At 44.0% G+C, this 26,851-nt stretch overlaps 1 protein-coding gene across 2 annotated transcripts in view; it reads right to left on the minus strand.

The window, feature by feature from the left end:
* Positions 1-20,862, minus strand: part of LOC121443635 (protein PRRC1) — a 30,114-nt gene extending 9,252 nt beyond the window's left edge. Inside the window, exons 1-5 of one of the 2 annotated variants that reach the window (XM_041645460.1) lie at positions 20,716-20,862; positions 13,025-13,144; positions 12,035-12,424; positions 7,215-7,375; positions 3,415-3,517 (exon numbers count right to left, since the gene is read on the minus strand). In XM_041645460.1, coding sequence (XP_041501394.1) covers positions 3,415-3,517; positions 7,215-7,375; positions 12,035-12,424; positions 13,025-13,124 — 754 coding nt within the window. In that variant the 5' untranslated portion in view covers positions 13,125-13,144; positions 20,716-20,862. Of the gene's footprint in view, positions 1-3,414; positions 3,518-7,214; positions 7,376-12,034; positions 12,425-13,024; positions 13,145-20,647 lie in introns of both variants that reach the window. The other variant, XM_041645461.1, reaches the window with a different exon arrangement.
* Between the last annotated feature and the right edge of the window lie 5,989 nt (positions 20,863-26,851).

The raw sequence follows: 26,851 nt of genomic DNA on the forward strand, positions 1-26,851 counted from the left end.
CCACATGGCAGAGCACAGATAAGAAATGTGGATTAATTTATAATGTAAGAGCCAGTTAGTAAAAAGCTTACGGTATCAGCTGAGCATATATAATTAATATTAAGTCTCTGTTGGGAGCAGCTGCTGGAACACACAGAAAAGTCCACCTACGAATGGTGCCCAAACATCTGATACCTACATCCACCTAAGACCTGAGAAAGCTTCACAAAGATTCTAAACACACAAAAATGAAGCCACATGTGGCCTCCTACTCTCAAGTCTTTCATACTAGCCGAGAGCACTGACAGAGTGAGCCCTGCCAGCACGCCATGAACAAACCACATAGCATGTTTAAGTTTTATCATGCAAACAAAAGATTACAGACAGGAAGTGAAGACAGATACAGATGGAAAAAAAAACCTAAATGGGCTACAATGTGTCAATATATACATAAGCTCATGAGACAAAGAGAAATGATATAGATAGTCATAGAAAAAATAGTTTAAAAATAATAAAATATTCAAAGAAGGAATAAAGTAACATAATGGTAAAAATGCAGGCAAAGATGGAAAATACATGGGGAGTCTGGATCCTGTATGTTATTGTTGTCTTTGAATTTTCTGACTGCTGATGAATGAATGACAACTGCTAAGACACACCGCATTATGGAAACTGCTGGATTAAACCAACCTATATATTTTAAAAATATCTTGACTTCAAAATGGAAGTAAAAAGTGTGTTGCTTTGGGGTAGAGGCTGTGAACTCGTTCCAAGTTGATACGGATCAGGTTTGATCTGGGAAGATCCCCTGAAAATCCTGGCTACAAACATAAAGTAAACCTTAAAAAAAACCTACAAAACACATAAACTATATTTTATCCGCTCAAACTAAAACAAAAAATCATCTTTGACTAACTTGTGTACAACACAATCTATATTTGTATTAATACAGATATGTATGTTACTGTAGTAATAAGGGCGGCGGGGCTGCGTCCCCAGCACCCCGGCTGCCTGGCTAGCTTATGCCTGAAATAACAACACACAAACTGTATTCATTTAATCACTGCTTGGCCCATTTCTATCTAGCCTCTTCTAGGCTAATTCTCACATATGAATTTAGCCCATTTCTAATCATCTGTGTAGCGCCCCTAGGTGCGCTTACCGGGAAGATTCTAGCCTATGTCCATCCTGGGTCGGAGCTTCATTGCGTGCGTCTGCCTGGGAGCTGGGAGCATGGCATCTCTGAGGCGTCTGCTCCCGAGAGGAGAGCTGTGGAGTCTGAGCTCACTTCCTCTTCCTCCCAGCGTTCTGTTCTGTTTACTCCTCCCACCTATCTTCTAACCAATAAGGGCCAAGCAGTTTCTTTTTATTTAACCAATGACCTTCCTCCATCATGTTACCTTTAAAAGTTCATGTATTTTTCTGGATGGGAGGTGGTGGCTCACACCTTTAATCCCAGAGGGGGAAAAAAAAAGCTAGACAAAAAGAGTTAAATTCAAAGATCTCTTTCTAAAGGAAAAAAAGGCCAATATGATATAAAAATGATGAAATTAAAAAGGTAGATTATTGAATCTACTTTAATTCAAAAGACAACTATTAATCTCAAAATAGTTTACATTGGTATGGATTTTGGTTTAATGACACACATTTAAGGTTAATTTTGTTATACTGTATATGTGGTTTCTACTCTTGTTTGGGGAATTGTGGTTATATCACTCATTAAAAAATGTAATGTATAATTAAAGTACAAGTTAGTAGTTAGTTATCTATAATAATCACACTTGTAGCCATAGTAGGTATGTTTTCAAGGTCATATGCAGATATATTTAGACATATAAACGGTCTTCAAACACTTCAAAGATCTACAGAATGTGGCATTCAATATATTTAATAACCTAAGGCTTTTCATGACAGTGAAATATATCTGCTCCTGACAGCAACAATTTTCTTCAAAAGAGGATGATGGGCAATGAAGAAAACCCATATGGAGTTTGTTTTCTTTATGGTAACAGCTATCATTTGGAGAAAAGAAACTGCCCTTGCCTTAATTTCTGAGAGTATGAACCAGCAGGACAAAAAGGGCAACTGCCAAACTTAGCAAGACAAGGTAGGACAGTCCTTCAAAACTCCCTGTTTCTCAAAAATGTCGGTCAGATATACTAGGCATGTACGATGCCCCAATATTACAAAGAACTTGGGTGACTGTCCAGGTAGTCAGATGTCCCTGTCCTTAAGTAATATTATACCCTTCTGGGTTCTTTGAAGGAATTAAAGATTAAATAATTAAAAGATTTCCTTAGTCATGGTAAAAAGGTAAATTAGGTATAAATCTTAGACTCACAAAGGAAAGATAGACAGTATTTTTCTCTAAATTTGCCAAATACAAACGAACTAGCTATTATAATTATAGTTCTTACTTGATAACTGGTTTTGTTGTATATAATTTTACTAAGTTAAAGTTAAAACCATCCTTTCTAATTAGACAGAAAGGAGGAAACGTGGAAGATGCCTTTATACTGTGTGAATTTATGTCACTATGACTGGCTTAATAAAGAAGCTGACTGGCCAATAGCTGCATGAGGTAGAGGTTAGGCAGAACTTGCAGACAAAAAGAACACAAAGAGAAGAAGCTGAGCAAAGGTACCAAGCCACGTGGCAGAGTGTAGATAAAAAATATGGGTTAATTTATAAGTGTAAGAGCTAACCCTAAGAAATATGGTTTAACTTAAAATGTAAGAGCTAGTTTATAGTGGTACCTCATTTGTGTTTTAATAAATAAAGCTTGCCTGAAGATCAGAGTGCAAAGCAGCCACATTAGTCAGCCATACAGGCCAGACAGTAGTGGCACACACCTTCCATCCCTGTAGCCACACGAGTTAGCCAGAGAAGCCAGGTGGTGGTGGTGCATGCCTTTAATCCCAGCACTAGAGAATATAAGAAGGGAGGAAACAGGTCTCATGCTCAGTCTCAGTCTGAAGATTTGTGGAGGCAGGATCACCCATTTCAGTGTGAGGTAGAGGTAAGAGCCAGTGGTTAGCCGCTTTGCTTTTCTGATCTTCAGCTTGAATCCCAATACTGTCTCTGGGTTTTTATTATTCATGCTACACTAGTTAGTAACAAGCTTAAGCTCTCAGCTGAGCATTTATACGGTTATTTGGGAGCAGCTGCTGGGACACACAGAAAAGTTCACCCACAATCAAATTACTCCTTCCCTTTTCCAAAGTTCATACTATGAAGTTCTAAAACTTATGTGATGATGATTAAGCAAAAGATAAATTAGTTAGGCAAAACTCAGGCTGAGAATGAATTTGAATTAAGAGCACAGGAGGAATTTCTATCACTTACATGACAGAGATGAACTGAAACTATAATTGTGAGTGAAACTGACGAACACTTTAGAAGCGTGGCCGACACTGGGCTCAGTTCTATACATACTGATATAGGGAGCCATGCCGGGGTCCAGCGTCGTGATCATGCTCTCTACCGAATGCTTGGTCTTATCAAGCACAGATCTCACCATAGGATTCCCAGCAACGCCCTGGACAAAGCAAGATTCAAATGTTCAGTTCAAGCAAAGAATACCAGAATACCTTGACTTTCATAAACATGACAAAACTTTTTTAAAACTTTATTTTTGAGAATTTCATCCATGAAAACAATTAAGTGTGATCATTCTACCCCCTTTCCCTCTCCAAATTCCCCCACGTCTCAACACACTACTCTCAACGTCATGTCAGTTAGTACTGTACATATGGGTACGGATGTGGGGACATCCCCTGGAGCACAGGCAACTTGCCAGTGGTCACCTCCTGAAGAAGAATGATCTTCCCTCCCTCAGCTACTGTTCACTGCCAATGACTCCTCCAGGTAGAGCCTGGAGACCCTCTACCACATCTACACTTAAATGTTTGTTACTCAAGAGTTGCACAACTGCTCTCAGTGCTGGGAATAAGAGATGAGCACTCGGCCCTCAATGGGACACCTGTATTAACCACACTACTACCCAGGAGCAGGGAACATCACAGAAAAGGAGGTGGGAAAATCGTGACGGGCTAAGGTTGAGAAAGAGTGTTATGAAATGGTGTCTCCCAAACATGGCCAGCTACTGCAAACTGTGCTCACAACAGCTGTGGTTACCGGCGAGACCAACACAGGAAACTTTTCTTTTTAAGTTTCCCAGGCATCGGTACACCAATTTTTTTTTTTTTTGATTTTTCGAGATAGGGTTTCTCCGTAGCTTTTGGTTCCTGTCCTGGAACTAGCTCTTGTAGACCAGGCTGGCCTCGAACTCACAGAGATCGGCCTGCCTCTGCCTCCCGAGTGCTGGGGTTAAAGGCGTGCGCCACCACCGCCCAGCTACCAATTTTTTTAAAAAAATGTAAATGGTACTTTTGGAATCTCTGAGTAAAATGAGGTCAATCAGTGTCAAACTCTTACTACAATTCTAAGTAGTGCTCTTGGCTTCTTCCCTTCACACAGAAAGCAGGCCAGGCAACCTGTGCAGGGCTCTGGAGCAACACTGCTCAGTGTTAGTCTGAAAAGTGTGCTTCAGTTATAAATACATTTATAGGAAGATTTTTCTCTCAGGGTTCCAAATGAGGACTGCAGCCATGTGTCTATATAAGGCCACACTTTGTTCCTAAAAAAATGAAGGCAGTAAAAATATATTTCTCACCTTTATCCCTCAGAATAGCTCCTGACTGCCTTAATGGATAACTTTGTTGTTCACATGTTCTACACAAGCTCCTTTTCTTGTTGTCCCCATTCCCAAACCCTCTTCCTTAGGTGGCTTTTCCTTCCAGATTCTTCAGCCCAACAGCACCATGAGCTGTCAGGCAACCTCAGGATAAAATCATGTTTTCTCCTACTGTGACAAGTATTAAAACTAGCAACCGACAGTCTCTTTACAAAGCAGGAAGAAGGCTGTAGTTTCTATATAAGAAAATATTTCACAGCATAGCGAAACATAAAAGTGTAGAAAGAACAGATTCCTGAAACATGACCATTATTAACCACTTAGTTTAAAACTATGATTAATGTATGTAATGAAACTGAACGGCTTCTCGGCAGAACCCTGGGACGAAGTTGACAGAATGAGTTCAAAACTCTCTTTTCTTAAGAAAAAAGTGGAAGGACCAGCAAAGTGAATGTCAAGAGAAAACATTATTAGAGGCTCACAGAGCCGGAACCGGAGCACACAGCAAGCATTCAGCACGCATCAGTGGAATGACCAAGCCTAGGTACAGTTTAAATGGTGTGCTACTATTACAGAGCCAGGTTCAACGGGATAAAAGACAAAGACTGACATTAATGTGTAATTTAGTAAACAAAATAAGGGGGATATCAGGTCGCTGAGGGAATGACATCATAATACTCCATTAAGAGGCTGGAAAACACTTAAATTTCATCTCTGCTGTACACGGTGTACTGACACATATCAGCTACATGGAGCTGCTCAGGATTAGAACTGAAGTGGTTAAAAAACCTAGATGGAATGCAAAGGTATTCTTTCCACACACAGAACTGAAAGAGATGCACAGAAATGACTTCTCAACACAAGCACTTTTGTGAGAAAAAAGCATAATAAAATTAAAATGCAGATTAAAATGGAAAAGGCCATAACGTGTACATCTTAAAATAGCATTGCTTTAACCAGAGTTCTTAACAAACTCACTTAGAGATGCAAGCCTCCCAACTTCAAAGTGGGTAAAGATGAACAGAGAATACAGACAACAAAATTTCATGGAGAAAAAAAAAGGCCAAAATTAATAGCAAAGAAATGAAAAATTAAAACATGGTTTCAAGGTTGGAAGTTTGGCTTATAAAGTAACACAGTTGCATAGCGTAAGGACCAGAGTTGGGATCCCCAGAACCCACACAAATGGGTGTGGTGGCCATACGTAATCCCAATGCTCAGGATGGAGAGTTGGAGCAAGCTGGCAAGCCAGGCCAGTTCAAACCACAGGCTCTGGATACAGCAAGAAAGTGGACCTCAATATATATGGTAGACATCACTCATAAGCCACTGTGTTTCAACCCAAGGACTCCTCTCTCTCTCTCTCTCTCTCTCTCTCTCTCTCTTTCTCTCTCTCTCTCTCTCTAACGCACACGTACTCAGGCACAAAAAAAAAGGTTTCAAATGTTTTTGTCTATTGAATCAGAAAAAAAAACAATATTTCAAATTAACATCCTTTGCGGTGTGTGAGCAATGACGGAACAACATGTGCTGGTGTGGCTGCTGCAAGCCAACATGCAGGAAGTTCTAGGGCATCACAGGGCTTTCATCAGGAACTAATGATGTCAGAGATGCCCAGCAAGATGTACATACAAGAGTGCTAAGTCGTTTTATTTCTAAGAATTAGAATCAGAAGGGACCACCGTATGGCTCAGCAGCTGCATCATGTTAATCAGGCCTAAGGGTGCAGGCCTGTGATCCTGTTACAAGCCAGAATGAGGCAGGAGGACTGCAAGCTTTAGGCCAGCCTGGGATACTAAGTGAGCCTTTCTAAGACTGAGAGTAAAAAAGAGAGCGGGGGATCAGGTTAGTAATGAAGTGCTTACCAGTGTGTGTAAGGCCCCAGGTTCAGTCTACACTACCCCCAAAACAACAAAAAATGTACATGTTTACACATTTTTCTCAATTAAAGAGAGTAAAATGACTTAAAAACTTACAACCAGATAACAGTGATAACAGATTTATAAAATAAAACATGATTTTGCAGAACCCAGCACCGTGTAAGAAGCAGAGCGCTACAGCACATGTCTGAGAGCCCTCGCTCTGGACGGAGCACAGACGACAGGATCACTGGCAAGGTGCATGGAAAAATTCCAAATTCAGTGACACACACACACACACACACACACACACACACACACACCTGTGCACATCTGTCCATACATACAAACATATGCAGACCCCAAATACACAAGAAACAAAGACAGACAGGCAACTTTACAGCTAGGAGGACATTAATGAAGTCTTCTAGAAAAGACAAAGAACACAAAGCCCACACCACTAATCCATCTGGATTCTATTAAGAGAATGAGTACATGGGTAGACACACATAGACAAAAGATAAGCATCAACTACAAAAATCTGGCCATAAGGGGCTTGTTTTCCCTTACACCATACTGTGTTCTCAGAGCACTGCCTTCCTACCCTACACTGCCTTTCTCTACTGGATACCCTGTCAGCTTCACAACTGAACCGTGATTTGAAAGACAAACACCCTTACCTTGATAAAGCCCCAGATCCCACCGGCAGGTGCCTCATCCTGGCCTCTAATAATTCTAGGATCTTCCTGCTCCTCGGGGAAAGTAATGGCTGATGTGGTTCCAGGTCCTGGTGCCAGAGATGTCATACTGGCTTGCTGAGTAATGGGGGCTGGCAGAATACCTAGTCAATGGCAAAACATTTAGTTGGGTCATTTATTCCACAAATGTTTTCCTATAAAAAGATGTATCATATGAGAAGCTCAAGACAAATCCACCCACAGAACTACTGAAGCACCTAAAGATGAAGTTATTAACTCAGACCTCTATAAACAAGATGCAAAAAATCCCTCAAGAGGTATTTTCTCCTTCACACAGGTTTATACCAAGTGTCCTGAAAAACAACAAATACAAGCACACATACACACACTCAGTGTCTGTGTGTGCATGTTCCTGTTTGTCCTATTCAGCATCTGGATGACAGGTGGACTTCTAATCTCCTTAATCCATAAAAATAATTGAGTACTCAGCCCATCATTTAAAAAAAAAACATCAACAATCACCATACATACTCCATATACTTCCAAAGGAAAACTTGGACCCATTGGGGCTGGAGAGAAAGTCCAGCAGCTGATAGCACTGGCTGCTCCTGCAGAGGACCCAGGTTCAACAGCCATATTAGATGACTTCACAACAATCTGTAACTCCAGTGGTAGCCGATAAAACAACTTCCTGGCCTCCTAGACTGTCTGCATGCATGTGCGCATATGATGGTCATACATACACTCTCTCACACACACACACACACACACACACAATAAATAAATCTTTTTAAAACACATGTAAACACAGGTAAACATGTAATGTCTATGCTCCGTAATAAATTTTTATTTGGAAAGATAGATAGGTCAATTAGGATACTAAATAATCAAAGCTAAAGTGCTCCTTACCCTAAAATCATGAACAGGAGACAACAAAGATTGGGTCTTTGATGGAGGAAGGTCATTGGCCAATAAAGAAACTGCTTGGCCCTGTGGGTGGAGTAAACAGAACAAAATGCTGGGAGGAAGAGGAAGTGAGGTCAGAGACTCAACTGCTCTCCGCTCGGGAGCAGACGCCTCAGAGAGAGATGCCATGCCCTGCTCCCGGGATGAAGCTCCGACCCAGGATGGACTAGGCTAGAATCTTCCCGGTAAGACCGGTTCTCACAGATTATTAGAGATGGGTTGATCGGGATGTGAGAATTAGCCAGTAAGGGCTAGGGCTAAAGGGCCAAGCAGTGATTAAAAGAATACAGTGTCCGTGTAATTATTTTGGGCATAAGCTAGCCGGGCAGGCGGCCGGGGGTGCTGAGAATGCAGCCCCGCTGCCCTTATTACTTCATATGGCGCCCAACGTGCTACATTTGGCGTCCAGATGTGTGAACAACTAAACCCACTTAAAAAACCTGAGAAGGCTTAAAAATAAGGGAAGGAGAGTTTAACACAGATTTTTGCTGTTTGTTGGTGGCATGCTGTAGAGAGATTTCCTGATTCAGCAACAGTAGCAGAAAAAAGGCTGTGTCATTTTAAAGCGCGACTTCCTGGGGCTGTGCCGCCATTGTGATCTCTGTCTGGCTCCTGCAGGAGACAGAGCTTTTGAATAGAGCATTTGGAGTAAAGTGCTAAGATTTGTTTGATGGCAACTAGACTCGCTGTGTTCTCGGGCCTGCTCTGCTTGTTAGAGGCAAGCATGCGCTTTCATCTAAGAGAGGCTTCCTGACTCAGCTTTAGCTGCAAAGCCTGCAGCTCATTAAGAGGTCCTGCCACGAAACACTTAAACGGTGTTGACGAAAAGCTGAACACATGCTTTTCGGTTTTCAGCCGTAGCAGGAAAAAAGCTGCGCCGTTTAAAAATGCCGGCTTTCTGGGCCATCCTGCCAGGGCAAACTCTGACTGTTTGAGGCAGGAGGGCCGGCTACCGAGAGAGGACTTGAGTGTTGTCTGTTGTAGCTCACTTGCTGGCAGGGACCTTGAAATGCCATCCAGTAAACATGGCTACAGCCAGTACCTCAGCCATGAGGCTGGAAAGCTAAGGAATGGACTGGATCTAGCTGGCAAAGCCACGCCTTTAATCCTACTGACATTGCTTGGTAAATTAAAGACTCATGTGGTCAAAAAAAGAGAGATATACAGTATAGAGAGATTCAAAGACAGAGAAAATTTCTGAATGGTTTGAAGTGTGTTAAAAATATATGCAGACTAAAATTTAAAGTTCTTATAGTAACAAAAAAAAAAAAAAGGAAGAGAGTTGTTGTGTGTGATAGCACACGCCTTTAATCCCACTGCCTAGAAGGCAGAGACAAACAGATCTCTGTGAGTTCAAGGTGTAGTAGTGTACACCTTTAATCCCAAATGCCTGGGAGGCAGAGACAGGCGGATCTCTGAGAGTTCAAAGACAGCCTGGTCTACAGAGTTACTTCAGGTCAAAGATACAGAGAACCTGTCTCAAAAAGCAAAGAGTTAAAAGTAAAAATAAAATAGAGGTTAAAATAAAACGAACAAAGATGGAAAATACACAGAGAATCTTGATACTGTATGCTATTATGCTCTCTTTGAATTATTTGAATGCTGAGGAAGGAGCAACAGCTGCTAAAAGATATTTATTTATAAATACTGCTGAACTAATCCAACATAGATATTTTCAATTTGGATCTAAGGATATGATACTTTGGAAAGGAGTTTCTTATTTTGTTTTCACAGAGGATGAGACACTGTTCATTTCTTCTATTCCGATTTGGTATGATGGACCACGCCCTCCTGAAGGGTTGGTGTGAACGCCTTCAAAAAATTGCTTCGCTCAACTGCCAACTGAGATGGAACTAGCACACAGGTTATACCATGAAAGACCTAATTAACGACGCCCCCATTCAGCAGGAAGCAGTTTGGAGAGAAATAACTGCGCCCATATTCCCAAAAAATGTTTATAAATGTTCTTTTACATTTAAAGGGGGATATGATATAGGTATGAATAATTTGCATTAGTATAGATTTTGCTTTATTGATAGAGATTTAAGGTCAATTTTGTTATATGTATAAGTGTTTCTGATTTTGATTAAGGTATTGTGATTGTGTAGTTCATTTAAATATGTACTGTATAATTAAGAAATATAGGTTGTTAATGGATAATCATTGATAATAGTAAAGCTTGTAGTCATGTTAGTTAGATTTTCTAGATATATAGAGATATATTTTAGATAGACATTCTTCATGTCTTTCAAAGATTACAGAATAGGACATTTAATGTTTTAATAACTGAGGACTTTTCATGACAATGAGACACTCTGCTCCTGGCAGCACCAATGTACTTCAAGAGGAAGATGGGCATCGAAGAGGCACCTTATGGAGTTTGATAGCCATTTGGGCAAGAAACTGCTCTTGCCTGGACTATTGCATAAACTGGACACAGAGAACCTGCAGAGAGAGGACTACTGAACTTGCCTAAGGTGAGATGATCTTTCGGGGTTCCTGATTCATTTTGAAAGAGTCTGCGAGACATTCTGCAGGACAAAACAGATAGTGACTGAACTGACTTTAAATTTTCCTGCTTTATGGAAATGTCTGCTGGATACCATGGGCCTGAAGGCTGAAGATGGATGCCCCAACAGTACAGAGGAACTTTGGGTGACTGTCCAGGCAGCGAGATGTCTCTGTCATTTCTAGAGTTTGAAGTTTCTTAGTTCTTGTTTACTTAGGTAATATTATATCTTTCTGGAGTCTTTGATGGAGTTAAGAATAGTTAGTTATAGTTATAGTTTTCCTTAGTTATGATAAAGATTATTGTAACTTTTACTTGATAACTGTTTTGTTATATGTAATTTTGCTATGTTAAAGTTAAAGCCTTTTTTTTGTTTAAACCGAAAAAGGGGAAATGATGGAGGAAGGTCATTGGCCAATAAAGAAACTGCTTGGCCCTGTGGGTGGAGTAAACAGAACAAAATGCTGGGAGGAAGAGGAAGTGAGGTCAGAGACTCAACTGCTCTCCGCTCGGGAGCAGACGCCTCAGAGAGAGATGCCATGCCCTGCTCCCGGGATGAAGCTCCGACCCAGGATGGACTAGGCTAGAATCTTCCCGGTAAGACCGGTTCTCACAGATTATTAGAGATGGGTTGATCGGGATGTGAGAATTAGCCAGTAAGGGCTAGGGCTAAAGGGCCAAGCAGTGATTAAAAGAATACAGTGTCCGTGTAATTATTTTGGGCATAAGCTAGCCGGGCAGGCGGCCGGGGGTGCTGAGAATGCAGCCCCGCTGCCCTTATTACTTCAGGTCTTGATAATTTGTTTCCATAACCATACTAAAGAAGGGGACTGAGGGAATGTAGTTGGCCTAGGAAAAGAAATGGCCTAGTATCACCACTTCTGGCACATGGGACTGGCTACATAAAATGTACTCCCTAGGGAAGTTGGTTCTCTTGGATTACAACCTGCAGCCTATCAGTAAGTAACAAATATTAGCATGGAATATGAGAAGTCTTTCTCACACCTCAAATGTCAATCATATATCAATTTTTATACCACACAAAAATCACACAGTAAGTTATACTATTTTTACTGTTAATAATTTAAGTGGCAAAAAGATGAGCTTGGGAAACTCTGGAAGTCAGAGTGAGCCTAGATCATGAATGTCGAGAAAGCAAAGCCCCAAGAGCAGCAGGTGCCCAAATCTACCCAGAAACTAAAATAGTACTATACCATGCACCTCAATCACTGTCTAGTAAACAAAGCACAGCACAGTACAACTCAAAGCTGGCACACGACAATAAAGCACCAAAGGCAGCTGTGTACTGAGGAAAGTAAGAGATCACCTGTGACTGGGGGCGCGGAGAAGGATGGCATCAGCGGTGTCTGGGGCGCTCTCCCGGCATGGCCCCTTGTGATGTCGTAAGCGGTACCGACAGAAAATCCTGATATAGGAGGACCCGAAGGTGGAGCAGATAAAAGCACACCGGAGGCAGAAGTCGCAGGTGGGAAGGAGGATAAAGGCGGGCTGCTGAAGGCCATGGCAGGGGACGGAGACACGGAGGGCAGCACCGAAGTGCCACTCAGGGGAGCCGACGGAGCTGTAGACAGCGGCACAAAAGGAGGGGGTGCTGATGGCTGCACAGGGGGCAGGGATGGCTGAGGCGTGGAATAGGCATGTGGTGTCAGGGACTCCATCCCAGACACATTGGGAGATGAGAAGGAACTGGTTGTAGCTAGAAAAAAAAAAAAAAAAGCAGACAGAGAGGATAAACACACAAGGCTGAAAAAGCTTTTCATCTCATTTTCAAACTTTCACTGCTTGGGAAATTCCTAATGTGGTAAGCCAAATCTTAATAATTAATTTTAAAGGTGTAATTTCCAATGCATAACGCTTGTACCTGAGTGCAGGCCCCGCACTTATCCACTGGATAAACAGCGTAACTCAAGGATGGCACTGTCCAAGAGCAGACCTTCCTTTTCATTTTTGTTTCTTAGACAAGAAGGTCAGTTTTCAGCCCCGATTTGAACATAAAAACCTAGACATTAACACCTCGAAAAGATTAATCCCCACAAAGTCCTAGGACATCAGAGACGAGAACTCTGAAGGCCGCTAGGTCTGCAGTGACTGAGCAGAGAGCAAGCCTGCTAGCAGCAAGCGTCAGCCTCCTTGCTTGTTCAAGACAATTGCTGTGCTGTGCTTAAGTTTAAAGAGCTACTTCTTTGAACACAGACAAGACTAGCGAAGCAGGAACAAACAGTCTTCTAACTGATTCAGAGAGACCAGAGTCTTTCCCAGCTTCTCCAACCCAGCAGAGGTTAGGCACAACACCCACCTAAGTGAACCTCAGTGGAGGGCATGGTGGCAGCCAGGACTGCAGGGTTCAGGGGAGGGGTTCCAGGTGGAGTGGTCTCTATTCCACTTTCTTCCATCATCTTCCCTCAGTTACTGTGGCCTGCAAAGACAGAAAAACATGATAAGCTTGCACAGGGGTGGCAGCTCACGTAGTTAGAGAACAATTAAGGATGATCAGAAAGAAGCAATCTGTCTGTAATCCTTATAATACAGCAATATCTAGACGAAGGGTTTGTCACAGCTCCTCAGAGCTGGAGAGAGGACCCATCAGGTGACAACACTTGTGCTCCTGCAGGGGACCCGAGTTCAGATCCCAGTGCCCAATCAGCCAGCTCACAACTACCTGTGCGGCAGTTTCAGGGTATCTGACCCTCTCTTCTAGCTTCCAAAGGTACCCATACACATATCACACACACACATGTGCGTACATACAATATTTAAAAATAGGTTCTTTGGTATCTGAAAAAAGACTCTTTAGTGCTGTGTGATATTTTGATTGTGTTCTAACAAATAAAGCTTGCTTGTAGTTAGAGGGAGGAGCCAGCCACTAGGTGACCAAAATTAACCATTGAGATTTGGAGGACTAGACAAATAAGGAGATAGGACATAGTAAAGTGGAGCTAAGAGAGGATCTCTGGCCCCTTCTGGAGGAAGGAAGGGAAGAGATAGGTGACTAGTGGCTGTTCCCCTGCTTCTCAGATCTTTCAAGTTCTTACCCCAATATCTGACTCCCGATTTTTTTACTGATAAAGAATAATTAATTAAGCCGGGTGGTGGTGGCGCACGCCTTTAACCCCAGCACTCAGGAGGCAGAGGCAGGCGGATCTCTGTGAGTTCGAGGCCAGCCTGGTCTGGAAGAGCTAGTTTCAGGACAGGAACCAAAAAAGCTATAGAGAAACCCCGTCTCGAAAATCAAAAATAAAAGAATAATTAATTAAGGCTTTAGTATAGTCTTTGGGTCTTGTTCATTTTTGTGTGTAATTTATTTTGCAACCATTTTTATAACAAAGTTTAAATAAATTTAAAAAAACACTGCATGAAACTAATGCACAAATATCCTGTGACAAGTCCATACACATATTTTACAGCTTGGAAATAATTTTACGGTAGCCATTTCATTAATGAAGCTATATATTTCAAATACTAAAGTGCCAAGCTGGTGTGGCCACTTGAGTCCCATTAAGAGTCACATGCCAGTTTCAATCAAATTGCTTAAAATGCAAACATCTAATTTAACTTTGAAACTCCACATCTTCCCTCACCAAACATTCTACGTGGCCGGCCTACTCTACTGACATTTCTTTTTAAATGTTAAATTTGCTTGACTTTACAAATGCACTCTCTTCCCTCAATACATTCCATGTTGTCTATGCCTATTAACATGTTTTTAAAAATCAGGAAGTGTTCAGCTTTATAAACATGTTAGCTTCCAGACTCCTGGTCCACAGCAGCTTTATGAAATGCGATGGTGTGGCTCAGGGGTTAGAAGCTGACTGTAGAAAACAAGCCACAAGAAAGCAATGCCTTAAAAGATGATGATGCACACCAACTATAAGAAAACATCTCACAAATCAAATTGCTTCCTAAGCACTCAGTTATATACCTATAATCTGTGCGGCTCTCAGCCCTCATCAGAGAAGGTCTTTTTGCAATGGATGGCAGTTAACAGAGAGACTCAGAAGTACTGAAATCACAATAAGTTAAGGGAGTGCTCTGCCCCAAAAGGACCAGGTAAGTAACACCCCTCCCACCGAGGCTCGGGAAGATTGTAAGTGCCAGCGCTTGAGCTGCTATGAAGCGGTGTCTTATAGACAGGACAGGGCCATAAGACCTGCACAAAATCAAGCCAGTCAAATTCCCAGCACTGATGGAAGAGGAGCTCAGGGGCTGAGAGAGTTGATGGCGGTGAGGGGAAGAGTTTGTTTTCTGCAGGGCTATGTCCTGCAGTAGATCTCATACCTACACACACGAGGGGAGGGGGGGGGGAACAGCACTATCTGGAGGAGGTGTGTGTGGCTGGGGTGGATATGATTCTATAAAAAAGTTACTAATCTTAAGATTCATCTTAAGTGTATGATAGTGTAAACCTTAGTCAACCTGACAGACACTGAATCACCTGGGTTACAGCCACTAAGTACGGCTGTGGGCATTATCTTGATTGTGTCTGCTGAAGTGGGAAGATGCCCAGGTAAGTGGCATTGCTGGTCGGGCTTCTACTGTAAAAATGGAAAATGGAGGTTTAGCAACCCCAGGGTCATCTCATTTGTGAACTTCATCTTGGTTGATTGGAAACAATTCCAGCAACCACAGTAATTTGATTTCTAGAAGTAAATTAACTTGCTCTATAGAATATTGGCTACTCTGCCCTGCTGACCCCAGGAAAGACATTTACTGATCACCTGACATTCTTTCCATCACTGCTCACCATTCTTAGTCAGAAGCTTTGCAACTCCCTACCCCATCTCCTTCCTTCTAACTACCCCAGCGAGTAAGCTGGTGGTGGTCTCTGATTCGTGCAGAGACCCCTCTGCAGGCTTTTCTCCCTGAATAAGGACGGGCTGCACTTTCCTAAGTCTCATCCCCTGGCCTGTCTTTCCTTCTCGCTCAGCGTTCATTTGGTGAGCCCCACAGATGATGTCTATGCAGGAGAACCTGAGAGGCAGAGTGGAATAAGCAGGGAGCAGGGCAGAGGCCAAGAAGATAAAGGGCTGGAATGTAGGAAACTTTGGACTATAATCCATCGGTTTAAGTCTCTCTGGATCTGGTAGTGCAATGTGTTGTACTCAGTCCAGGAGCAGCCGCTGTCAAAGGGCAGTGCAGTCAGGCCATGCTGCAGAAAATGCTAAGACGTGTAGGTTTAGCAGAAGTGTTTAGTCCCAGGGCAGATCACTGTGCTCTAATTTTATGTTTATAAATGGTTTGCCTGCATATCTGTGTACCATGTGGGTGGCTGGTACCCACATAAGCCAGAAAGAGGGTATCAGATCCCCTGGAATTGGAATTACAGTCAGTTGTTAGCCACCAGAGGGGTATTGGGAATCGAACCTAGATCTTCTGGAAGAGCAGTGAGAACTCTTAACCACTGAGTCATCTTTCTAAACAAAAGGCACACATTTTTAGGAGATAGCAGACCCTCTAGGCCAGTAGTTTTCAACCTTCCTAATGCTGCAATCCTTTAATACAGTTCCTCTTGCTGTGGTGACCCCCAACCATAAAATTTTGTTGCTATGTAACTGTAATTTTGCTACTGTTAGGAATAGTAGTGTAAATATCTCATACACCCAATGGTCTTAGGAGACCTTTGCAGAAGGGAGGGTTGTTTGGCCCCCAGGTTGAGAACCAGTGTTCTAGGCCTCTAGGCGGTTTAGAACAGTGCCGGCCCATGGTCATAAGGAGAGATGAATCAAGACATCTTCCCAAACAATCAGCAGGCTTCAAAAGGAGGACCACCCCTTTCCCTGGGGGGTCCTACTTAATAATGGAGCGCCTTCAAGAGGACTGGGGCATCTCTTCAGATCCTCTGGAGAAGAACCAACAATATGATCTGAGGGAAAACTCCACTGAGCTGGAATTTCTGAGAGTCCATCTGGCTGAGGATCAGAAAGGAGGAGTCTCCAATGGGAAAATTCTACACAACTCACCCAAAGATAAATCAGCCACTGGCCGATGAGAAGTCAATGGATAAGGTCCCTGTTGGAATTGCTAGGGGTGGGGGACAGGGGGGCACCATCTAGAGCAGAACAGATTTAATCTGAGAAAATCCACGGAAGGGAGGTCTCTGGATTAGGAAAACAGACCGCTCACTGTTCACTGAGAGCAGGGATCAAAAGCATCCGCTGCCAGGGATGGTCCAAGACTGGTGAGTGAGAGACTGGACTAAGGCTGGTCCTAACTATCACTCTGACCAGCCATTGTCAAGGGCCTGAAGCGGGGGAGGGAACACAGGAGGAAAACAAGTCTAAAATGCTGGTCACTGTAGTTGGAGGAGAATGCCATCACTTAACCAAAACAGAAACTTTTCTCAACTGGTGTGACCATGCTACCAAGCAGCTGTAAGCATTCATTCATCAATCTCCCTGGCATCCTGATTCTGGATGTCATGTGACCTTTGAGCTCCCGCCTGGAAGTCTTCACCATGGTGGGCTATGCCCTTGAACTATGAAGCGGATGAGCCCTCTTCTCTCTGAAGTGGCTTTCACTGTCTGTTAGAGTGTTTTATACAACAGGAAAAGAAACCCAGACAGTACACAACCAACGCCAAATCAGCTCTTGATGCTTTTCCTCATTTTACAGATGTTCAGCAAAAGTTTGTTGTTTCCCAAGCGCTGAAGCAGCCTCTGGGAAGATAGTGTTAAGCGAAATCCGGTCAACTTAGAGACTCGTACAAGCCACAACCAAATAAAAGCACCAATATCCAACGATGAATTCAATACAGCAACAGCAATACACCCCGAGGCTGGATTTTATATCCAAAGCTGGATTCTCTGACGCCAAGAACACAGTCGTGTTGGGCAGAAAAAAGACTCCTAGTGCAAGTCTAGAGAAGGATCCCAACTCAGAGATGAGCTCAGTTCTGAAGGATAAACCAAACTTCCATACGCCAAGAAAAGAGAGAACTTAAACAAGGAAGGGGAAGCTTCCAGAAGAAGAGTGAGCACACTGCAGGTATAAACGCTACGTGCGGCAAAAGGGAGTAAGACGGTCACAAAAACCCAAATGGCAGAACAAGACTGAGGGGCAGCCAGGGGCCCAGACGCCTGGCCTTCCTGACAGAGGTAAGGAGCTGGCCCTCCGATGAACAGAAAGGCACTTGAGCTGGAGGAAGTATCTGTCTTTTTATTCCAACTCTTCTGAGATTTTGAATCCAAAAGACAAAAACATAGTAGAGTATTCTATGCATTCAGTCACAACCATGTGCAGAAATCCACAGGAACCACTCTGCACATCTTCCCTGGACTCCAGCTACTGTTAGTTACCTGTGTGTGTACGAAGTGTGCACAGTTCTGTGAAACTGAATCATGTGCAGACACCCGTCATCGCCACAGTTAGGACACAGAACCACATCATCACTGCAAACGTCACATCCTTCCTCAAAACATAGAGCCAGCAACAAAACACTCCCTTGTTCTCTCATTTTCCTCCCTTCATAAAGGTAAAATAACAAAATTATACCCCCCAAGCAACTCCTAATATTTGCCTTTTTTACACTCTGCACACAGAAAAAGTGCCTGAGATTCGTTGACGCTGGTCCACTTCCATTCTTGATGAATGACATTTCCACCTCACAGATGTCAGCCCATCTACCACCCACTGGAAAACTCAGGCTGATCCCAGTCACTGACAATCCCTATTTGTGTCCTGAACAGTCCTTTGGGCCGGGGTCACAGCTCAGTGGTGAAATGCTTGCCTAGCAAACGCAAGGGCCCTGAATTCAACCTCCAATACCATGGGGGGGGGGGATAAAAAATTTAAAAAAAGGATTCCTTTGGCTGAAATATGTATACTGGACCACTGGGCAGAGAGAGCACTCAGAGGTACAGAAAAGTTCAAATAAGTCTGTCAATATCCTATACTACAGATAATCATAATCTCATATTCCCTAGGGTTTTCATGACAACTTCTGGTTGTCACAGGGTACTGCTCATATTAAGTGGTGGCTCAAATTCCCATAACGCACATCTCGCAACCCATAAGAATCGTATGTCCCCAGACATCCATAGTGCCAGGCTGAGACTCTGTAGCCTAAACTAAGGTGATGATGGGGATAAGAAAGGAGCCAGACTTGAGAAACACTTAGGGGGTAAGACTCAGTGAGTACCCATAAAGGAAGCGTGGAGAGGCATGGGTTACACAATCCATCAGACAGATGGCGGGGTCAACAGGTAGGACAGAGAGCTCTGCAAGAGGCTAAGGACATTTACGGTGTCTTGGGGTGGAATCATAAAGTGCTTCCTTCCCCTCTAACTCAGCAGGGTCAAGTTCCTTGAAACACCTGAGTAGAGACACCAACTAGGTCTGGAGTTCACAAACCACAAGTGTTATCAATGTACCAACAGTTTCTGAGACGGTGCTCTGCTCTATCTTTCCCAAGAAGGGCATACCAAGATAAAGGGACGACGACTACTTACCACCAAACCTTCTTCCAGTCATGTGGCCAACGTGCAGAAAATAAAACCAGCAGAATGACAGGGAGAAGGGAGGACACCATGGCACCCAGGGGCCAGCATTTCGAAGCAGGACAGGATGACAGCACTAACTACTGCAGAGGAGCCAGGAGGGATGCTGTGGACGATTCCCTGGGTTTGCTTAAACTGCGGATGTTCTCAGAGCTTTCCCCAAAGGTGGGAGACTAGGGGATGGCTAGGATCAAACTGAGGAGGAGTGGGAACAAACAAGAACCTGCCCAGCAAAGTCTGGCTGAGAGGAAGAACAAGGCATCCAAGAGGCTAACTCTAGACATATTCCCTACCTGGACAAAGTCAGATAACCTGAGAGAAAGGCTCCTTCACCAACTGCATCACTTTCTACCACCATTCCTTCATCCCTTAATTTGTCACTCATATTCTTGTGGCAGGAGCTATCTACCCCCTACCACAGTCAGGTCCTATTTAAAGATGACCCCGATCTCTCAGCAATTGCATGGGCAAAAGAGTTCACCTGAGATACATGATCAATTTCTTTCGGCCCTTAAAAGCTTTACTGTTAGAGAAATGATTGAATGCGATACTAAAATAAACTTCATAAACATGAACATATCCTCTTAAATAAAGAAAAAAAAAGAAGAAGCCTGCTAGGATAAAAAACACAGAAACATCAAAAGTCGACAGAGCTTTTGAGGAACAAAAGTAGTCCAAATGCATCAACGTTATGGGAAAAGAGATGGAAAGAAAGAGCTTAGAAGATTTGTCCTCAGGCTATAATCGATCAAACTGCTCTTCGAATCTGCTTGCACCTACTCAGGTCTGCTTTTAGAAAATACACGATTACTGCTAGGATATAAGAGAGTGTGGACTTTTGATAGATTCAGAGCATTCGAAGCTATTCCTATTGATCTTATTGATGCCCTGGGTTTGCCTCGAATACCACCAGCCGGAGGTCAGCAGTCTGTCACTCTGTGTGGAGCCCAAAAATAAACTTCCCTAAACACTCACTGATTCAAGCAGTGCTCACACAGCACTGGAGTGCCAAAAAGTGTCAGGATCGCGTCAAAGCTGCCTCCCAAATAAACTACTGTGACAACAACTCTTGGACGGGAGATCCTGCCATTTAGGAAGTAAGCAATCCTGCAAAGCTAGCTGAAGCGGGTCCGGGATGAGGGGCCCTGCAGGACGGCGCTGGACACTCGCGGGGATCCCAGGAGCAGACGCTGCATCCCACCGGGGCCAGTGGCCTGGGCAGTGTGGGCAGCCTGTGCCACGTCTGCAGGCCGGGCTGGCCGGGCGAAGGTCCGCGGGCCTGGCCACCCATGCACGAGGGCGAAGGTGCAGGCCCGGGAACCGGGATCGGGGGCCGGAGCAACACGGGGGGGATGGACCCGGCTCGCCCGATGCCTGTCCCCGCCGCCCGGAGCCCCCCGCACTCCGCCGCCGGCCGGCCCGCCCACCTGGGACTCGCCCGCGGTCTGTGGCCGCCGCTCCGCTCCGCGCGGGTCACCGCCAGGCCCGCGCTCACCTGGCTCCGAGCGAGCGCCTATGCGGAAGCTGCACACGCGGATCGGGGTCGGGATCCGGGTGTCCGGCGCGGGGATCCGGCTCAGCGAGGACGAGGACGACCAGGGGAGCGCGCGTCCCGCGCCAAGATGGCCTCCGCGCCGCCCCGCTGCCACGTCGCCGCCACGCCCCGCCACGCCCCTCGGCCGGCCTCCGCCGCGCCGCCGCACACCCACCCAGAACCGGCCCGGGTGCACGGCCGCCCGCGTTCGGCCCCACCTCCCGGCAAGGCAGGGAGCGAAGCTTTCCACGTCGCAGAGGTTGCCCTCCCGAGAGAGGTACTGGTGGCAAGTTACTTGCCGATTTTCTTTTTAAGTAATGCATATTATTATTAAAAAAAAAAAAAACTAGATCTGGGAGCCACTTCCTTATTTTATAGGCACCTGAAACAGTTCCCACGACGTATGTTAAAGAAACCAATGAATGAAAAAAGTGTAAAAGGAAGAAAGAAAAAAAGAAGAAAAAGAAAGGAAAAGAAAAGAAAGAATTTCGCAGTCAGACATCCTAATTTGGATCTAAAGACCCTTTGCTCTGCAGCATCCCCTTGTATGAACTACTATTCTTCTTTCCATCTATAAAATGGGAATAATATTTTCCAGCACTCATTCAGGTTGGTAACAAAGTCAAATAAAACAAGATGAGTGAAAGGGCCTTTCAAGCTGCCTAGTGGTCAATATACGAAGAATTACAGCTTTCGTTTTAGTTGGGAATTTCCGTCAGGGACTGAGTCATACGTATGACGTCGATGCAGCTCTTGAACTCGGCAGCTTTAAATACTCTACAATGCTTTGCTGAAAACCAGTACTATTTAGCAGCTCCCCGACTGTATATTCGACTCCGCAGCTACCGTGGGTTGTTCCCTTCCTTACCTTATCCACTCAGAATGTGTGTAGGTGGCTGACTGGGTTACTCTTTAAACAGCTTTGTTTAGGGCGGTGCTCAAAGCAGATACCATCTCCATCCCTTTGGCTCACACCCTCGATAGTTATAAGGTGTGCTGATTTCTTCATTCATTTAGCAGAGATTAATTGATGGCTGCAGTGCTGCCATGATCAAGACAGGCAAGGTCTCAGTGCACCACCTTTCCTTTGAATAGGAAAAAAGTCCATGAGCTAGAAAATCAACAAGACAACACAAGGGTAACATGACTTGGACCATAATTTAGGCTCACCACTTAGGGGTGTGGGATGAAAAGGCTTTGTGTAAGAAATGAGATTTGAGCAGAAACATAGCCCAAAGCAGGCTGTGGTTTTCTAGGCAAAAAGAAGAGCATATAGGGAGTGGTGGGCCGGGCTGTGTGTGTGTGTGTGTGTGTGTGCTTTGTCACAAAGGAAGCCAGAGACCAGTAAGAAATGGGGGCAGCGAAAGCAGAAAGTGAGGTCAAACACAGCCGACAGGCCACGGCAAAGTCTATGGTGTGGATCAAATCAGAATGAAATGGATGCCACGTGGATGGGAAGGAGCCGAGAACTGACGAGGTTATATTTCAGCTTTGAATCATACCATATCACAGTGTGCCTGTAGCACATGGAAGGGTGAAAAGATGACCATCAGAGGGACCGCCATGGCTTAGACTGATGGGTGAAGGTGTGGAGGCTAGACATGTCTTACAAGGTGAGCTGTTTTAGTTAACTGATGGCTTAGCTTTAGGCCTTCTTCATTGTTTATAGCCATGGCCGGTGGCTCAAAACAACAGATTTTATTCTGTCACATTTGCAGAGGCCAGCAGCAGTCCAAGAAGAACGGATCAACAGGGCCACTCTCTAAAACTTAGGGGAGAATCCTTTATGTCCCTTCCAACTTTGGTGGCACCACGTGTTTCTTAACTTGTCCCAACTATCTCCAGTCTTTGTCCCTGTGTGTATCTGGCCGCCCCTCTTCCCATGCACTGTGGCTCAATTTCTCTTTACTTCTCCCTAAGTATATCTGTCATTGCATTGAGGGTCTAAGTCTGAAGAAACTTGGAAGTCTTACAGAGAACTTACAAATAAGGTCACAGATATACATATCTTTTGGGGTGGGCTCACTATTCAACTGGCTGTATAGACAAAGATACAGGAATGAATGAAAAACCTATAATTATAAGATAGATTTTGAACTTGTCATTCACAACATTTATAACATATGTATCCATTACTTTTTTGGTGACTATGACCATAAATCACTGACAAGAATCCATTTAAGGGAAAAAGGATTCATTTTGTTTTGTAGTTTAAGTGTGTAGACCATCTCATCAGACAGTGCATGTCATGGGAGAATATGCCCCAACCAGGAATCTAAGAAAAGACAGGCAGTGGGACTATGCTAAGAAACCTCTAGGTCCTCCCCAGTGACCTGCTTCCTCTAGCTGGGCACCACCTCGAGCTCTGTTCCTAGCTAGAAGCCTGTGTCCACACTTATAAACCTATGAGGGGCATTTCACATCCCAACCACAGCATACGGTATGCTTTTCTTACCACTTCATATTCGAGCTTCTTGAGAAGTTTGTATGGCAGATATCATTATTCTAGAATTATAAATATAAAAACGAAGGCTTTCAGGATCGCGAGTAGAACTGGAATTGAAACCCAGCTTTCATAGATGATATCCCAACTGCTTGCTTACTTTTTTTTTTTTTGTAGTGAGGACATAAAATGAGTTCTTAGATGTGCAGACAATGAGGATGATCCGTAGACAGTTGCAACTTAAGGACAAAACAAAATACCGATCTGCAGGTTAGTCTTTGTCAACCACACAGTCTAGGGTCAGCTGAGAAGAGGAAACCTCAGTTAAGAATTGCCTCCATCAGACTGGCCTGTGGTCATGTCTGTGGGACATTTTATTGGCTAACCATTGATGCAGTAGGGCTAGCCCATTATAGATAGGGTCACCCCTGGGCTGGTAGTCCTGTGTTGTCTAGGAAAGCAAACTGGGCCTGGAGAGAAGGCTCAGCTCTTAAAGGCTAGGATCACAACCAAAATACAAGAAGGCAAACTGAACAAGTCCGGAAGCAGAATTCTTCAGTGGTCTCTGCTCTGGTTCCCACCTCCGGGTTCCAGCCTTGTGTTTTAGCCTTGTTTTCCTCAATGGAAATAAAAGAATAAAATGAGCAATAGCCTGGAGGTTGAAATAAACCCTTTCCTCTCCACATTGCTCTTGGTCAGCACTTTATCCCATCAGAAGTGAAGCATACGAGGAAGACTCAAGGTTTGTTTTAAGTTAATGACATCCTTTTGAAGTTAAGGATAACTCCACAGTTTCTCTCAGAAATCTCTAATACTATTGGAGTGTGTGAGCTATAAGCACCATCATTCCATAGTAGAATCTTCCTTTCTCTCTGCACAAAGACATAGGCAATGTATATACTCCCCTTTCTTGCTTTCATTTCCCCCACCCCCAAACAAATTAATTTATTAAGGGCAGAAGTTATATAGCCTTTGACTTCATTTTTGAAAGGGTTGTTTGATCCTTCCTGGATGCTCACATATGCATTAATTGGTGGGGTGGAATTGTTAATCCATATTCTTTTTAAATGTCTCCTACAGCAGATCTGACACCAGCAGGCAGCAGCTAAGGCAACTCTTCAGGGGTTAGCGGCTCTTAAGCACCCTTCTCTCAGCTCTCCATAGGAGGTTATACATGACTGGTTTTCTGTAATTCAGAAGGCTGCCTAGTCCCCCAACCCTGGCAGCTCTCCAGAAGTGAATGCACTTTGAGGGCTGGTAGTCAATGACAGGAAAGAGCTTGTTCAGCCAGCAGGCCAATCTAGGAGAGGCACAGTCCAGTTGCTGAGTCCTCCTGAGGCAGGGTCAACAGGGCCTGAGCAGAGAACGCTGGCTCCCGCTGATCACCCATATAATAAATGAAAAAGGGTGGATAGGTAGGAAATTAAGGCCTACCAGGACAAGAGGAGACAACCTGGAGTCTGCATGGTGCTGCCAAAGGTCCTGATCGTGCCTAGCCAATGAGGGGCAACCATGCTATGTCAACAGATCAGGATGCCTGGGTATTGGGAGAGAATATAAGTTTCCCCCCTTTGTTAAATAAACAAGTCTGCTGCATCCCTTTCACCGAATTTTCCCAGTGTCTGTGTCCACTGATGTTGTGTCTTTTCACCCCCTCCCCCAGGAGGTTGTTAGGGCCCAGCTGCAAGCCTGGGTATCCACTAGCTCCTCCCCCTCAGCATCAGGATGACTGCTGTATCTTACTATACCAGGATGTTTTTGTTTTTGCTTTTGTTTTTTGTTTTTGTTGTTTTTTCCCTCTGTAGCTTTGATGTTGTCCTAGAACTCGCTCTTGTAGAACAGGTTGGCCTCAAACTCACAAAGATCTGCCTGCCTCTGCCTCCTGAGTGCTGGGATTAAAAGTGTGCCCCACCACTGCCTGGCGTTTTTTTTATTTGTTTGTTTGGTTGGTTTTTTTTTTTTAACATGGGTTTTAGAGATCAAACTATGTATTTGTGGTTGCAAGGCAAGCATTTTACAGACTGAGTTATGCCCCAGCCTCACCAGTAAGTTGTATTATTTTAGCTGTAAAATGTTCTGTGTTCTGCGCAGTTGAGCTATGCTGAGAAAGTGTCAACACCTGTCTGTTCCCCTGCACAAAGGGCCATCATCATCACGGTTTCATTCTATTGCCTCAGGAGACAAAATCATTTTTCTTTATAGAAAGCATATTTATAAAAACTCTGTGATCCTACGTTCGCTGTGGCTGTCAGAAAATAACCAAGAAAACAAACATAAAGAGGAAAAGATTTATTTGGGTGCATGGTTTCAGAGAGGGCAATTAATGGTCACATCATTCCCTTGCTCCTGGGCCTGGGACGGGGGCGAATAAAGATTCTCAACTCAGAATAGCAAAAAGAGCAGTAGGGGAGTGGGGTGGTGGTGGTAGGTAGGCTTTAATATCCCATCCAGAGGTCCCTTGCCCTGTCTTAATTCTTCCAAAGCCTCTCCTCTCTAACAAATTGTCCCACCTCCCAGTAATACAACAGCTGAAAACCATACTCACCTTTGGCACACAACCATTGACAGACATTATGGATCCAAACCCTAAAAGACCCTTTTTTTCCATGTGGAAAAAATGTAAAGACCCAGTCTCACCTTGCTTCCCAGACCTTTCTCTTGTGCTGTAGCCTGCCCCATCTTCCTCATCTCAGGAAACAGCTCCAAGAACCCGTTCCACCTGAGCCTGAAGCCACGTGTCTGACCTACTCTGAGTCCCTTCATCCAAAATGTGCCTGTCCCTTTCTGTCTTCTGCTAACAGGAAACTCTAAACTTTCAAGGCACAGCTCAGAGTTTTCTTCCACCATTCCAACCTTTTCACATTGTCTTACCATTGGGTCTACATGCCTGTAGTCCCTACTCATTTAGGAATTGTGTTTAGACTCCTACTGCAGTCAGTGCCCCTGGAAGCTGTCCAGAGTACACACTGAAGTAAAAATCTAACTCTAGTAAGGCCCTTTGCCCCTCTTCTGGATGCTGACTGTCTCCTCCTGTCCTAGAGTAACTTTCTCTGAATACCCAGCTCCTCCTGATACGACAACAGAACTATTTGTTTGCTGTCTTTTACATTATGAAAACAAACTTCATGAGCACCTTTCTTTGTTTTGTCCCCCCCCTCTCCCCCCCCCCCGCCATTTTGTTCCTAAAGTTAGTCCCCTGTAACACACAGTCTTTGTTTAAGGAGTGAGCCTGAGCACCTCAGGGGTTAGGAAACTGCATCAATCCTGCAGCTGCTGGTGCCGGGGGCTCTTCTCATTCTTTCCAAAGGCTCACAACTGTGATTAATCAAAACCATGATCTCAAAGATAGTGTAGCGCCTCATTTTCTTCATATACATACAATTCTTGACACTTAGTGTGAAGCTGTTAAAGTTGGTCTCAGGAATGTGATCTGTGATGTAAGTTAAGATTCCTTACATAATTTGCCCTCATAGATGAGCAGCTTGTGCACGGGTTAAGTTTTAGATGCCACAGTTACTGGAAATATTTCAAAATATTCACACAACCAATCTTTATTGAGTAAAGCTCTATGCTAGAGGCAAGGCCAGCAATAGCACAAAATAATTCCTTTCCCTTTTCAATTGCTGAAGACACCACCCACTTAAGACACAGGAC

This window comes from Microtus oregoni, unplaced genomic scaffold (assembly GCF_018167655.1).
Source record: "Microtus oregoni isolate MIOR12 unplaced genomic scaffold, Mior012 000110F_ref0000174, whole genome shotgun sequence".
Classification (NCBI taxonomy): Eukaryota; Metazoa; Chordata; class Mammalia; order Rodentia; family Cricetidae; genus Microtus; species Microtus oregoni.